Source organism: Lacerta agilis, chromosome 12, assembly GCF_009819535.1.
Source record: "Lacerta agilis isolate rLacAgi1 chromosome 12, rLacAgi1.pri, whole genome shotgun sequence".
Lineage (NCBI taxonomy): Eukaryota > Metazoa > Chordata > Lepidosauria > Squamata > Lacertidae > Lacerta > Lacerta agilis.
Window position 1 is genome coordinate 15,807,870 of NC_046323.1, and position 16,427 is coordinate 15,824,296.

At 41.7% G+C, this 16,427-nt stretch overlaps 1 protein-coding gene across 14 annotated transcripts in view; it reads left to right on the top strand.

Annotated features, from left to right (window-relative positions):
• Positions 1-4,366: 4,366 nt before the first annotated feature.
• SLC4A7 (solute carrier family 4 member 7) overlaps positions 4,367-16,427 on the top strand; it is a 64,371-nt gene continuing 52,310 nt past the window's right edge. For 6 of the 14 annotated variants that reach the window (XM_033165207.1, XM_033165214.1, XM_033165216.1 and 3 more), the window contains exons 1-2: positions 4,368-4,508; positions 6,961-6,999. In XM_033165207.1, coding sequence (XP_033021098.1) covers positions 4,461-4,508; positions 6,961-6,999 — 87 coding nt within the window. In that variant the 5' untranslated portion in view covers positions 4,368-4,460. Of the gene's footprint in view, positions 4,509-6,960; positions 7,000-16,427 lie in introns of all 14 variants that reach the window. The other 8 variants (XM_033165211.1, XM_033165218.1, XM_033165213.1 and 5 more) reach the window with 3 other exon arrangements.

The window sequence follows — 16,427 nt, forward strand, 5'->3', positions numbered from 1 at the left end:
CATGAGGTGGCCAAAGTACTGGAGCCTCAACTTCAGGATCTGTCCTTCTAGTGAGCACTCAGGGCCGATTTCCTTGAGAATGGATAGGTTTGATCTTCTTGCAGTCCATGGGACTCTCAAGAGTCTCCTCCAGCACCATAATTCAAAGGTTCATGGTTCTTACATTCCAGGTTCCTATGCAATACTTTTCTTTACAGCATTGGACTTTCCTTTCGCTTCCAGGCATATCCGCAACCAAGCGTCCTTTCGGCTTTGGCCCAGCCGCTTCATCAGCTCTGGATCTACTTGTACTTGTCCTCCACTCTTCCCCAGTAGCATGTTGGACGCCTTCCGACCTGAGGGGCTCATCTTCCAGCGTCATAACTTTTATATGCCTGTTGTCTTTGTCCATGGAGTTTTCTTGGCAGGGATACTGGAGTGGGTTGCCAGTTCCTCCTCCAGGTGGATCATGTTTGGTCCAAACTCTCCACTATGACCTGTCCATCTTGGGTGGCCCTGCACGGCATAGCTCATAGCTTCCCTGAGTAATTCAAGCCCCTTCGCCACGACAAGGCAGTGATCCATGAAGGGGATCAGCCACTAGCCATAGCAATAAAATAAAATACAGTGTACTGAAGATAGAGGTAAAAACTTAACTACACAAAATACATTCTGGAGGTTTGCATCAATAATCCAATAATACCCTGTAGATCTTATTCTAATTGCCTCTGCTAAAATTTTTGCTGTCACCTAGTTATCTTGATCTGCTAGAAGAAAGAACACAGTAGCAATTGTTCAGTGACCCGGCATGGACAGTAGTAGAGGGGTAATAACTTCACTCCTCAAAGAGGAGTGGATAATACAGAGTGGATAAAATTGACGATTTAAGACAATCATATATATATATATATATATATATATATATATATATATATATATATATCCCATACATATCAGTTTTATTATGCATTCCGAACAAAATACAGTACAAGCATATTAACTTTTACAGCCATGATTCTTTCTAAATCCATGTCTTCTTCTTCTTTGGCGATCACTCATAGCCAAGTAAGATTGTCTTCAATAAACACGGTTTTAACAATGAGTCCGTAAGTGACTGTGGAGGCCAATTCTGGATCCACACTTCCTTCCACAGTGGGTACATAGGTTTCCAGGCGGGTGTTGATCATGGTGAGGGTTTGCCAAGCGTGCCTTCCTCTTAGAATGTTTTCCCCTTGCGTCCTGAGTTCGAGTGTCTTCAGAGCCCAGGACACCTTTGGTAAAGGCTGTTCTCCAACTGGAGGGCTCGCTGCCCAGTGTTTCCCAGTTGTCAGTGTTTTTACTACTTTTTTTTAAAGATTTGTCTTTAAACCTCTTTTGTTGACCACCAGCATTACGCTTTCCATTTCTAAGTTCGGAATAGAGCAGTTGGTTTGGAAGACGATAATCAGGCATCCGCACAACATGACCAGTTCAACGAAGTTGATGTTGAAGAACCATTGCTTTGACACTGATGATCTTTGCTTCTTCCAGTACACTGACATTAGTTTGCCTGTCTTCCCAAGTGATGTGTTAAATGTATGTCCAACGAATCAACAAACAGCAATTCCATAGTCATATTACATCAGAGAGGAGCCACCACTATGATCGCAGAACAGCTGTTGTGTCCAACGTATGTGTTTTGCCTAAGATGGGAGGAGAAAACACACAAGTATATATATATATATATATATATATATATATATGTGTGTGTGTGTGTGTGTGTGTGTGTGTGTGTTAAAAAAAGCTTTATAATTGACAGGCATGCCCCCAGTGACCATGGCAACACTGCCACATTGCCACCGATGCCCACTAACAATGGATTCATGCCCCCATGAATAATAAAACTGATATGTATGGGATATATATATATATATATATATATATATATATATATTTGTCTTAAATCGTCAATTTTATCCACTCTGTATTATCCACTCCTCTTTGAGGTTGTCCAAACTCATTTGTAAATTGGCTGTGCAGCTGCTGAGAGTGAGGTCACTCCATGAAGCAGTGCAAGGAGTCCATGTGTGGGAAGAACATGTTCTCCCAAAACAGACTCTCGTGGGAAAGAGAATGTTATCTTGTGCAATGCTGTTCCTGTGACACCTTGAACTTGGGAAACAATGCAATACATTTTTAATTTTGATCCGAGTATTGTAATTACCGTAATTAATTATGATAATGCAGTGCTTAGGTACTGCATATATAAACCCAGCAGCACTGATGTGTACTGTTCAGATATTAGGTTTTGACCCAGAAGACTGAGGTTCAAATCTCTGTTCAACCATTTAGTTTACTGTGCTAGTCACTATTGGTTAACATACCCCGTGAAGCCCCTGTCCTCTAAAATACGCCATTAAAATTATTAAATAATACTAAATTGATACATAGTTGTTTCATTACACAGCTTTTTATTCCATCATAAGTCCTGGCTCTCACTCTGCTCCCCCTTCTCATTTCATTCAAGTCATATATTTATTAGAAAGTGCATCTTAAAGTGTGCTATTATGAATCATATTAAACTAATACATAGCTGCTTCATTAAATAGGCATTTCTCTTCCCATGCCCTATCAATCTTCCCACCCCCTTTCTCATATAATTTGTGAATATTTATTAAGAAGTGCATTTTTGGAAATGGGAACCATTGGGTGGAATGGAGAAAAACTTGCTCTACATGGATCTGTACTTAAAGGAACCTCCAATTTTTGCTGAACTACAACTCCCATTACCCCTAATCATTGGCCAGACTGGCTGGGGCTCATGGGAGTTGGAGTCCAAGTTCTAACAGCATTGGAGGGTTGCCCTTAACAAAAGGATCCCAGTTCAGCAGGCCTGGTGAAAACACCTAAAGAGGCACCATGAGATGGAGTAGCAATATTGGGGAAGACAGACAAGTAGACTGAGCCAACAAAGCACTTTCCTATAGTAGCCTACTGGGTTACCATGTTTCAAAAAGTGAAAATCAGGACACAAAAGTTGTTGAGCTTTTTGTTTTGCTTTTTGTTTTTTAAGGAGAATTGGCAAAAACAACACATGCTACAAGACGTAATGGATAGTATTACATCCGGATTTCCCCGGACAACATTATTATTATTTGTACAATTTTCATCCAGATGCTGCTTCCTACCAGTGTTCTGGGTATGTCTGGGATATTCTGGACGTCTGGCAACCGTATATCCAGTGCTCCCCCCCCCCTTAAAAATGTTTAGGGGTGCGCTCATTTCCCCACTAATATTGAAATACTGCCGCTCAATGAGGCCAAACTTAGATTCACAAAATGTTTATGTTTAGGGGTATGTGTACCCCCGCGTCCCCCCAGAAAAAAAACACCACTGCTTATATCTGCACCTTGAAATATGGCTCAGTTGAAAATAACCATATAGGGTTCTTCCTATATGGATGCACTTCACTCATGTGCATCTGATCGCTTCCCTCTGAGGCTAAGCTCTGCTGCCTGAGGCGGTCGCCTCACTTTGCCTCAAGGGTGGGCCGGCCCTGGGCTGAAAACCAAGAGGGCGGAGGACTCCGTGGCAGCTCCTTCCGAATACAAACACATATGTAGGACCACACCGTTAGGCTCCTACTCATCCGAGTTACTTCAGCTTCATTTAACGTTATGGGGGGTGGGGTGGGGGAAAACACACCTAATGATCTCATTTGCCATAGTTGTTTGTTCGCGTGCGTGGATTAGGACCGCAGGTTTTATTTATTTTTTAAATCTCCCCTCAAGGGGTCCGTTTTAAACACTGTGAAAGCAAGAGCCTGAGCGGCTTCCAAGGGCCGCGCACAGCGATTCATTCTTCCTCAGGCCACGAAGGGATGTGGTTAAAAACACCCCACATTGCCTCAAGCACCGTCGACGCCTATTCAGACAACCCCCTGAAGCAATTTATTCCCCCTCGCTCGATTTCTCTCGTGTGTGTGTGTTTGTATTCTGTGTACTCAAGAGGGACTTTTACTTCTAAGCAGCAGCGTGCATGGGGCGGGGACGGAGAGGCAGCGCCGCCCTGCACGAAGGGCTCCCCTTGAGTGAGAAGGAGGAAGGTCGCGCCGTAAATCCTCCCTCAGCCTCCGAAAATCCCCCTCTGCCTCTGAGGATAGAGAGAAAGAGAAGCGACAGAGCCGCCTCGCCTCTCCGCGTCATCCCTCCGGCCCAGAAGGAGGAGGAGGAGGAGCCGCATTCCCGCGCCGATTGGTCGGCGCTGCTGCCAGTCGCGCAGGCGGGCGAGGGGCGCGGCCAAGCGTAGAGCCGGCTAGGCTCCCGGCGAGAGCAAAAAAAGAAAAAAGAAAAAAAGCGCCCGGCCGAGTCAGGAGCCTCGTTGTGCTGCCGACGTCGTCGACGACAGAAGAAGGAACAGTGCCGGCTAGTAGTAGTAGTATTAGTACTAGCACTATTATTCCTTCCAGCGCAGCCACCCTCTCTCCTCCCGAGCCCTGCACCATGGAGGAGGAGCGGTCGGGGGAGCAGATGAGACCGCTACTCACAACGGTAACTGAAGAGCGGCGGGATGGAAGTTGGCGCGCGGCGGCGGCGGCAGTTGCGCGCGGGTGAGAGGGAGGCGTGGGGGGGGGGACGACGACGTGGAGGGAGCCGCTCGCGCCCCTTTATCTCCCGCCTTTCCCCTGGGCTGAGGGCTCGCGGGCGGCCGTTGCGGCTACTGCTGCGCCTCTTTGTGGGGGCGGAGCCCCGCCGGGCGCCTCTCTGGGCTCCCTCGCTCTGTGACGGGGAAGCGGCGCCAGTGGCGGGGGGATTAATGCCCCGAGGAGGCGACACAAAGCCGGGCGCTCTTTTCTTTCCGGTCTTGAGTCTCCCCCCTCTCACACACACACACAAACCGACAAACCGACAGGTGTCAGTCCTCTCTCTCTCTCGCTTCCCCATAGCCCTTCCTTCCACTTCGCGCTTCCTCTCCCCCTGCCCTTCATCTCCGCAGCCAAACACTACGACGAAGAACAACAACAGGAGCAATAATGTTGTGACACGTGGATGGAATTAAGACTTGACGGTGTGTGCGGGGGGCGGCGGCGGCGGCGGTTGTCTTGCTCATGGAAACATTTCTCTTCAGCATCATCATCATCATCATCATCATCTCCGCCGAATCCTCCACTTGGCGCGTGTGAGGGAGGAGAGAGAAATGGAGGGAGGCGCGTTCCTCCTTCCTTTCCACAACCAGCTCCTGCTGGTCTGGGCTCATTGCTTTTGTTCAGGCAAGAGCTCTTGATAGGGTGAGGGATGGGGGGGAACCTGGTTCTTTGTTCGAAGCTTCCCCCCCCCCACCTTCTCCCTCTTGCCCTCCTAACGTGCTCCCTTCATTCTGGATGGGAAGTGTCAAACGGGGTAAAGGAGGATAATCGGCAGGCTGCAGCGGGTCAGGGCTGGCCTCTCCTGTCCTATGGGAACAAATAACAACAATAATAAAAGGACATGTGTCCTGGGCACAGTGCAGCAAGTGAGGTAGGGGCATCTCCCATCTCTGGTGAAATGCCTTGCCTTCGGTCTTCCTGCTCCTCTTGACTCCTTTGTGAGTGCAAACACATGGCTAACCCGAACCAGCTCTTTTGTCCTCAGAGCTCAAGGAAGTGGCAGATAACTCAGCAGTGATTCACTTTACTTCCTTTCATGGCTGGGGGTGAAATGAGGCGCAGTCGTGTCTCTTCCCCACCTGCCCCGCTTTTTAAAGTGGTACTAGGAAAATAAACCATTAGTGGTTCATCACGGATTCCCCCCCTCCCCCAATGCGTTTTAGATGAGTTAGCCAGGATTTTTATGGAGTGTTTCTGTGACTTTGTCCTGCTGCTAATGTTGCGTTCATTCCCAAGGTTCCTTGGGACTGTGCCATGGCAGATAATCTAGTTTTAAATGGCACTAGGAGATGGAGAGCTCTTCTGATAGCAAACGAAGTTAGGCAAGTGAATAACCCAGTGTAAAAGCTTTCCCTCTCCATCATTTGGCTTGTTCACTGAAGAGTGATATGTATTAGTACCATGTGGCAAACAATCTAAGTATTGGATTTAACTTGATTGCTGCACATTAGGATCTACATCTACAGCAAATTGTTCGATATAATCTATTTAGAAACGTAGTGATTTATTTTTTCGTTGGTTCGGTAAAACAGTTGTGGTGTAGTATTAAACTATGTATTAATTAGAGTATGCCTATTTAAATGAAAGTAAATAAATGTCAAATTAATGTGGTTTTTGCACACTGGAGATGGCATAATAAAAACTGCTAACTTGTGCAAAAGACAGTAATAGAAAAAGAGTTATCACTGCTGATCTATGATGAGAGGAACAAAAGTAGGGCTCCTAAGACCTCTTGGACAAAGAGTCAAGAGTCTTTAGCTTCAGGTTTGCCAACAGCCACAAAGGAAAACTAAAAAAAAAGCCACAGGATTTGCTCCTTTCCTGTGGTTAGTAGATGTCCTTAAATCCAAATACAGTAATGTCTGAGCTTCCTTTTGATATTCAGCTGTCACACAGAAGTGACACTTGGAAACCATGCCAGGTTTTTTGCCTGGAGTGTATCTCTAAAAGTTACTTACCCAGTTGTTTGCCAAGGCTTCTGGTGTGGAAAGACTCCACAGTTATAGCAGTTTTCATCAGGCAGGGATTCAGGTTTCTCATCTTAGCACTGCTTTCATTTATATACCACCTCTGCCCTCCACCTTGGCTCATCTGAGTGTTGCTTGCAACTAGGGCTAAGTGTCTGACAGCAGACAAGCAGAATGTTACTCTGGGAAGGGTAGTATCTAAGAAAGGGAGCATGCATTTGATCCGATTTCTGATTCTGCAGTGGTTCCTTTGACCCTGTGGGTTCTTGCGCTGTTTGGCTATCCTCTCATTATGCTGAGTGTGAGTGATCTGTTGCAAATATATTTTGTTTTGTTTTTGGTCAGAATAGTTTTTGAGGGAATAATTTTGCATCTTTTGAATTCTTACAGATTACTGAAGGAGACGGTGGTTCCAGCTTCTTGAAGGAGGTGGGGCCCCATTAATCTTCTGAGTAGAGAAATGCTTGACTACAAAAAATGAATTGCTACATTTACTTTTAAGATATATTTCTACATAGGAGACTATGATATATTCACTGAAAGATGCTAGAGAAGATTGGATTTGGTTTTACAATCATGGACAGGGTTAATGGTCCCTGTTCTCATAAGCTTACATAGATTGTGGTCTGCCTAGTTCTCTTTTCCTGTCTAGGAAGAAAAGAGCACTCATTTATTTTAATATGAAAGTGTTTTTATAATGAAACGGATGTAGACCTGTGCGTATTTCCTTTTTGCAACAATTAGCTCTTCAGCTATGTGTAGATCTAGACTGTTCAATTGCACCTACTTTTTTGCTTTGTGGCAATGATTTTTGATCAGGCCTTTTTACCATTTACAATTTGAAGCACCATGTACTGTATAGGTTTTCTGAACCTATCTGGAGGCTTTCACAGTAGTATTACAAGTACTAATAACATTTCTCAGGTAATATGTACCATTCTTCTCTGGCAACCTTTCTATGGAATATGCCAGCATTAGGATTTAATGTTTTGCTAGAGGTTGGATCTGTGTTGATCTTCTGTTGAAGCGTCTTGCATGCTAACTTTTTGGAGGATTTCCTATCTACTTATATGAAAATTCTTTGAAAGTAAAAGGCAACATCACATTTTAATTCAGCACTTATGATAAATCATTAAGCGTGAATGCCATAGGAAGACAAGCAAATCTTACTGCACCTTATACACATGTAGGATCCTGCATATTATAATCTACACATCTATAGCATCCTGAGTGCTTCTCAGAAATCTGTTCTTGGAAATCTGGAAGAGTATTTTTGGAACAGTTGAAATGAGCCTAGTGCACAGCTTCCTACAGTGTCTGTTGAGGGTCATATAATCAATCTTAAACTAACCAATCCACTAAAATAGCTTTAATTATTTATTACTATTCTCTTCTGCACTGATGATTCATGTAGGTGCATTTGTGTCCATGGTTGCAATTAGCTGTAACAGGTGGCTATTGGATATGAGAGAAAGGGGTGACCTTCACCCCATGGCCTACTGGTAAGCACATCACTCACCTTTTGAGTTACCTGAAGTAGGTGGAACAAGGAAGGATGAACATGCTGGAAAGAGGGTCCCTCTTTTTGCTTGCATGCTAATTATTTTCTGTTCCGTTGTAGATTAAGAAGATGAAAGGAACTAAAAGTTCCTAGCATTTGGAACTCTTCAGATTCTATTGTAGAACATTTCCCTCTGGTTTGATCCAACACAGTTACCATTTAATATTTCAAAACGTCATGGCTGCCTTTATATAGCTGTCTTAAAATGCAGTACTGAAATCTAATAAATGCCAGACTATCCTAAAAGGCAAGGAACTACTGTATATGTATTTGTGCAGTGCTATTTAGCTCTTGTTTATACAACTGAATATAGCTGGAATAGTACCCCCCATATGATGAAAATACATTGGGTGAAATATTTTCTACCTGCTATTGCTCTGACTTCCCTGTGTATGCCTATTGTGCCTCGTGTTTTATTTTGTTAGCTAATAGTGGAACTGTGCATAGGATTTCACAGACGTGTGTGCCAGAAAAAATGTCTTAACTCAAAATAGCTTGTACATATGGCTTCCTGCTATAGAATTACACAAACTTGTCACCTGATGGCATTGTCCTTCATAAATCACATTCAGTCATTACTCCGTTATGAGGTTGGTTCTTCATCATTCTCTTCTAAAGTCTCACAGGAGTTAAGTATTTTGGCTTAAAACATTTGGTTGCAATGTTATCATTTTTTTGTTCTTTTTATTGGCTCTTCCAAAAGCCAGCTAAATTGAGGTTATGTACTTCATTTGCAATAACAAATCTGCTTGATTAGCCAGCTTCTAAACTAGTGAAAATAAGAAAGGGTATTAGCTGAGAACTTAATCAAGACACCTTTTGAACGAAACATTTAACATTTTGCTAAGCTGAATTTCATGGTTCCTGACAATAATTCTAACTTGATTTTGCACCTTGAGTGAGTTTTAGCTAACCTTGTAAGTAGTTGTACACACAATTCTAGATAATATGCAGCTCTATAAAATAGCCTGAAGTGTAAGAATAGGATTACAAATCCACATAGGACACTGTGTGCATTGGTTTTATCCTGCTTAAGAGTTAGCTTGCAGATACCCCACTGAAAATAATGACAAAACTTAATATTGATTTTGATGGCCTAGGTCTAGGACTACACTGAAGAGAATCCTGTGATGGAATATTTTATGGTGCACAGAAGCTCTTATCTTAATAGAAGCAGGATAGATTTAAAAAAATAAATCCTCAAATGAGATGCAGAGAAGAGAGGGGAATTAAGAAGGCTAATGCCAGGGAAGCCCTAAGAGGAGAAGCAGGGGAGAATAATAGCATCATCAATTCATTCAAATTCAGTAGATAGGTCAATGAGTTTTTTTCTAATATAAGAATCTCATATAAGCACCCACCTAGCATCTGAGACTTTCTGATGACGACCTGATCTTTATTACATCTCATGGGGATTCTAGATTAGTCCCTGTTAGGACAAGGCCTAATGCTCTGAAGTTCTCTTGATAGTGGTGTATAGCTGCTTCCTTCTGCCTTTCTGAAAATATTTATAAACTTCCTTTTTGAGAATCTTTGAGAATTATTTATTGCCTACAGAATTATTTGTTGTGTGTCTGTGATTGCCTTAATTTTGTTGATGATGCAGGGCTGGGAGGTGGGGAACTGATGGGACATGCAAAATAACAAAGAATTTTTTAGGTGAAGGACCAGGGCTTGCATAAAATGGTTAGAAACTATTTGACCTGCCTAGTAAGGTTCTGGCAAGAGGTAGCTAGGTACAGTTCAGCTGCTGAAAACATTTGAACAAAATTGCTCATTCATAAGATGTTCTGTTTGACCTCTGTCATTTCTGACTTGGGTAATTTTGAGACGTGTGCTTGTTGTCCTCCCACCCCATCTCATTTTTAAAATGAAGGCTGGGAGTGTTAGCTCAGGACTTCTAACATATTTGAATATGCTGTTTACAAACACTTCCAAATAATATATTATCTCACTTCAAGTTGAAACATAGTTTAGAGGTGCCTCTGCTTCAGTGAGATTTTTTGTTGTTTATGGTTTAGTTTGCTTTTACAAATATACCGTAGGATGTTCTGTTGCAGAGACACTAGAGGGCACTGCTCTCATATCTTGGTTAGAGAAATCCTGTGTTACACATAATACTGTATGTGGAAAGCCAGTGAGGACTTCATTTATAACATTTTAGGCTGTAATCTTATACATAATTACCTGGGAATAAGCCCCATTGAACTCAGTTGGAGGTTTTAGATGAGCTGAGATGTAAGTAGGGAATGTGTAAGAAAACATGAAGAAAGGAGAAATCATGAAGGAAGAGGTAAGACAGGCCAGAGCTCAGAATGAACTCAGGCTTGCAAGAGAGGTTAGAAAAAAAAATGGTTTTTGTGGCTATGTTCAAAGCAGGAGGAAGAACAATCAAGTTGTAGGTCCCTTGCTTGGAGAAGATGGGGAAATGCTCACTAACGGCTTTTCGTTATCTTGGAAAAACTGACAAGTTGGGTGCCTCAGGGTTCTGTCCTAGGCCTGTTGATGTTCAACTTCATTATAAACAACATGGATGAAGGAATTGAGGGGATGCTTATCAAATTTGCAGATGACACCAAACTAGGAGGGGTAGTCAAAGCCGCTGGAGACATTATCTGGATTCAAGATGACCTTAACAGACTGGAGAACTGGGCCAAAATGAATTTCAAGAGGGACAAATGTCAGGTTCTACACTTAGGCAGGAAGAACCAGCTGCAAAAATTTAAAATAGAGGTAGGTCCCTTCCAACTCTATGATTCTGTGACATCTGGTTTGCCAGTAGGACATGTGAAAAGCATCTAGGGATCTTAGTAGATCACAAGTTTAACATGAATCTACAGTATAATGCTGCAACAACAACAACAAAACTAATACTAATGTTATTTTAAGCTGCATCAACAGAAGTATAGTGTCCTCTGACCAAGGGAAATAATAGTCCTTCTCTATTCTGCCTTGGCCAAACAGACCATACCTGGAGTACAGTCTCCAGTTTTGGGCACTACAGTATAAGAAGGATATTAACAAGCTGGAATGTGTGCAGAGGAGGTTGACCAAGATAATCAAGGGTCTGGAAACCAAGCCTTATGAGGAACAGTTGAGGGAGTTGGATCTGTTTAGCTTGGTAAAGAGGAGACTGAGAACATATATGATGGCAACCTTCAAGTATCCAAAGGGCTGTCACATGGAGGATTGAGCAAGCTTGTTTTCTCCTGTTCTGGAGGCTAGGACCCGAAATAATGGATTCAAGTTACAAGAACAGGAACAGGAAGAACTTTCTGTCACTAAGAGCTGTTCGACAGTAGAACAGCCTCCCATGAGAAGTGGTGGACTCTTCATCCTTGGAGGTTTTTAAGCAGAGGCTGCATGGCCATCTGTCATGTATGATCTAGTTGAGATTCCTGCATAGGGGGTTGGACTAGATGACCCTCAAGGATCCCTTCCAGCTCTAGAGTTCTGTGATTCTCTGATTTGACTTCTGAGTACAGTCGTTGCCTCCCTTTGCGTCCAGGATCCGTTCCGGAGCCCCAAACGCTCAACGAAAGAGATGCTCAACAAAGTGCTGCTCTGCGCATGTGCGAAACACGATTTAGCGCTTCTGCACGTGCGGCAAACCCGGAAGTAACCTGTTCCGGTACTTCTGGGCTTGCTGCTGACGTTGGATGAAATGGACCCTAAACAGGGTGGACTCAAAACAAGGTACCACTGTAGATGTGTCAGATTACACTGCACACTTTGCACTCCTGAGGCTAGCATCTTGGTCATGGCAGTAGGCCATATACTCTTCATATATAAAGGCTTCAGCGTGTTGTGGGGTACTTAAAGTGTGTGTGGACAGGATACATGGATCATATACTTCAACTACAAATAAAACTTAACTAGTTTGACATCTATGGAAATTGAAGTGCACTTGTGCTAATAGCAGAAATGGCGCTGCAACAGGTTATGAACCTAGACAGTGATCTAGTTAGCACAGAAAGCCAAACCATGACTTAGCATGAATGAGAATACATGCAGGTTGTTGGAGCAAAGTTTGCAGCCACAGTGCTCCTTCTGAGCCATGATTTGTCTTAGCATTGTGTTCAAACCCAGGCTTGTAGTTTGTGCCTTCAGACAAACTCCAAGTGATAAGGCAAGAACAAACCTTTGTTACAGCTTGTGACTTGCTTGTCTCACTGCCAACATTCAGGCGCAATGCTTTACCAAACCATGGTTTTTCCCTGGGTAGCATGAGAGCAGAACGGCTGAGCGAGGAGCAGTAGAGCTTTGATCTTTGCTTGAGCAACCTGCACATTACTGCCAAACCCCGGTTTAGCTTAGTCTTAAGTGCAAGTGGGGTCATTGTGTTCTTTAAAATATCTGCTTGAGTATAAAATATGTGTTTGTAATGTGACCAGAAGCATATCACAGGCATTCAAATAGCTTTTGTATAATGATTCCAAATTATTGCTTGCTTCTTTGTTTCTGGTACATATGGATGCGTGGTGGTTCCTCTTCAGACTGTAGAGTTGTGTTGACAGCAAAAAAGGTGATTTAAAAATATTGCTTGATACTAATTCTTCATGAGCAATGGGATTCAATAGAATATATAATACAGTGATGAACAGCATATGCAGTATTCTGGATTCAAAATATACTGAAATAAAGTCTCAAGGCTTGCTTCATATGATCTTCTAATGAGAGACCATTTATATGAATGTGAAAGTGTGTGTTTGTAATCAAGAAAAGAGGAATGCCTTGCTTCCATAGGTGGTCAGAATATCAGCAGGGTAAAATATGCTTATTCTTGAGGCTAGTTGCCAGGAGATTGAGAAAAGGAGCAGCTGACATTACCTGACAGTTCTTAAGACAATAATTTATTGTTTGCTCTGGCAATAATCACTTTTGCCTAGTTGGGGGAGATTGTAGAAGCAATTAAGAATTACACTCTTGTTTTCAAATTTTGAATGTCTGGTGTATGCATTTAGTTCATATGACAATTTGTATGACATTTAGATTAGTGTGCAAAAGAACATGCTTGAAATTGAGGTCTAGAGTTGTACTCTGGTTCATAGGAAAGCTTGGGATATACTATCAGCAATACTTCAGAGGAACACAATGTGAGTTGAGTTCTCTTTATTTTTATTGAGTGTAAAGCTAAAGTGGCACAGCCCTATGCTAAACAGAGTCTATTCCAAACTCCTGAAGTAGTAGTAGCTTAGTACAGTATGTTCTGTCACAGTGATGAAAGGAGGACCAAGCTGGAAATGCCAAAAAGTGCTTCTGCTGATTGACCTAGTTCTATAAGAACAAAATCTATTTGTTTCACTCTTTGTTTAGACTTGATGCATTCATTGTATCTGCACTATCTTTCTTCAACTCACACTGCTGCTAGTGTTCACTTAAATTAGTAATCATCTGTAATGGAATCTACTTAAGCAGCGTTTTGGAAACTGCAAGCTGCTTAGTGTAGTGAAAAATAGACTCTTAAAATCAGATTATATGATATGCAATTTCTAATTACTTTTGGCTATTACTCTTGCCTATATTTGAATACCCTAGACAAGGCAGTGGCATGTTTTGAATTGAAGGACAATGGTTCTTCCTCCACTTCCCTCTCCAGTTCAAGAGACACTAAAATCAATTTAGCGGGTATATCAGACCTTTTACAAATCTAATTATATGCTGCTAAACAGCAAGGGCCCCAAAGGCCAAAATGGAAATTTTTACATATTTCACTTGCTAGAGCTTGCGTAGTTAATTATATAGCTGTTCTTGCTCACATACTTGTCAGTCTCTTATTATAGTGACCACCAACCATTTGGAATTAATTTTGTATTATTTGCCTATAGGGATGGGGCTGGTCCTGTGTCATTCTGTCTGTCAGTCTATTTACCTAGTTCCAGCCCACATACCAAAGAATGGGCCTTTGGTTTCTGGTTTCTGATTTCTGAATTTCATATTGTGAAATGTTCTTTATAATGTCCCCAAGGACATCAATAGTATATATTTATTTACACTGTTGGAAATAATTCCTGTGCATGTGCTGTTTGATTAGTACTTCTATTTGACTTCATAACTGGTAGAGTCTACCCACCCAGTATTTAAAAACTTAAATGTGTAAAATCATTTCTTTCATAAAGGAAACGCAAGCACTGGCAGTGTACAGAGATGAATTGTCAATCCCCATTCAGCCATGAAGCTCACTTGGTGACCATGGGCAAGCCACTGCCTCTCAGCCTACCCTACTTCAAAGGGTTCTGGTGGGGATTAAATGAGGTGGGGGAGGACCTTGTTTGCTACCTTGAGGTCCTTAGAGGAAAAGGTGGGACATAAATGCAACAAACAAATAATAATTTTGTTGTTCAACAAATGTACCTGCAAATGTTTAGAACAATACCTTGCAACATGAAGGTATTTCATATATTTCAAAAACTTGAGTAAAGCCAAACAAAACACAGAAATAGTGCATTAGTAGAAACCTATGTTTGAAAATAAGCGGTTCAACACATTTCATTTCATTTATAAACTATATATCACATTTATCACTCTGCTCTTGTACTGTATATAAATATTGGCATATAAAGACTGGACAAAAATGAGCAACATTTCCCAAAAGTCAATTACCCTGTATTAAATTGTGTATGTCATATTCCTTCTGTTATTGTTTTAGCACTTTTTAAATACTTGTTTTCAAGAACCTTCACTCTCTGGTTCAGACGTTCATACTGGGATAATTTTGGTATATAAGTATAAGCAGATAAGAATAAAAGTGTGCAAGACAACTTACTGAGGTTGGCAGTGGCAACAACTCAATTATTCCATTAAATGAGCACAGCAATGTCACATGGACCTAGCTTTCAAAAACAGACTTTTTCCTCAGTTTGAAAATTGTCTGAATGCCTTGTCCCTTCTGTCATTTCCTTTACTCTGTGGCATAACAAATGATCAGTGTGTCAACAGCTATGAGGACTGTACGTGGGTCGGTAGAGGACTTCAGAATCAGGCTTATTGATTCCTCCTATCATGCCTGTATTGTTTTGTGACAGTCTTAAAAGCTTTATTCTCTCTGGTTTTTTTGGAGGAGGAGATGGAGAAGTACCGTAGTTGCTGCAGTACCACATTGGTCTAGGACCGGTAGAAGTAGGAAGCAAGAGATATTTGAAAGCTTTCAACAAAAATAATTCTCACATTTGTAGGAACTTATGAAAGACTGAGCATTCACTTGACAAACACAAACCGAAGTTCAGCACTGCTGCTGAATTTTTTTGACATTGTCCAGAATGTGTGTCACCTGTGAAGGTATATGTGTGTCTCTGTGTGTTCATCCCACCCTGCTCCACTCCTTTGAAAGCTGATGATCTACCATCATTCAATTTATTAGTTGACATTATAGTATCTAATAACTCTTATTTTTAAGGGAATTCACCATTTAAGTTTGACAATAGATACCGGTATTTGCTCACATGCACACACACACACACACACACACATAGATATACTTTTGTATATCATTTTGGGATTTAAATTTTTTGAAGTGGTTTATAAGTATTATAAACAATAATTAAACAGCCCCAACTGTAAAGGTTACCTCATACTTCTCAGCCTTGCATTACTGTATATTTATGCGTGGAATAGCAATTTATGTGCAGATTTGAAATTTGGCTTTGTAAAAACTCGTTAAACAGTTATCCTTTTTCGGTGTAGCCTTTTAAGGCTGTGTTTATAAAATGTTCCATTCTATTTTAGGAATCTAGTTTAAGAACCAGGTATTAATTATATAAGAACCTGGTCCTTGGTTAACATTATGGTTGACATTATGGTTACTACTTGTTTTGCATTTGGTCCTTAAAATAAAAAATGTGGCAGAGCAGCCTTTAAACTAATAGGGTGGGGTCCATTCCATTCCAGGGATGAGGAGTAAAATGTTTATCACTGTTCAAATGGGGGATGGGTACAGTGAGGCATTGAGAAAGCAGGGGCACATGCTAACTATTAGAGAAGCAAAGGCACCATAGGGTAAAACCCACATTCCAAAGACCAAAACACACTAGATATGGGTGTTTATATATGCTACTGCTGGAAGCCTGTGAGCCAAAATGGACATTAGTTAGAATCCTTGGTTTTGAGAGAAGTGCATAGATATAATGGACATAAGGGACTTGGTGGACTGGAAAAAAACACCTGTTAGACTTTGTTATCTCTGTTAAAAAGGATATAGGAAAGACGGGGAAGGTTGTGCTGGAGGTGCTGTAATACCATACCTCAGAGGGCATAAAGTCCAGCAAAATAGAAATCCTCAAAAGGGCAGACTCCACAG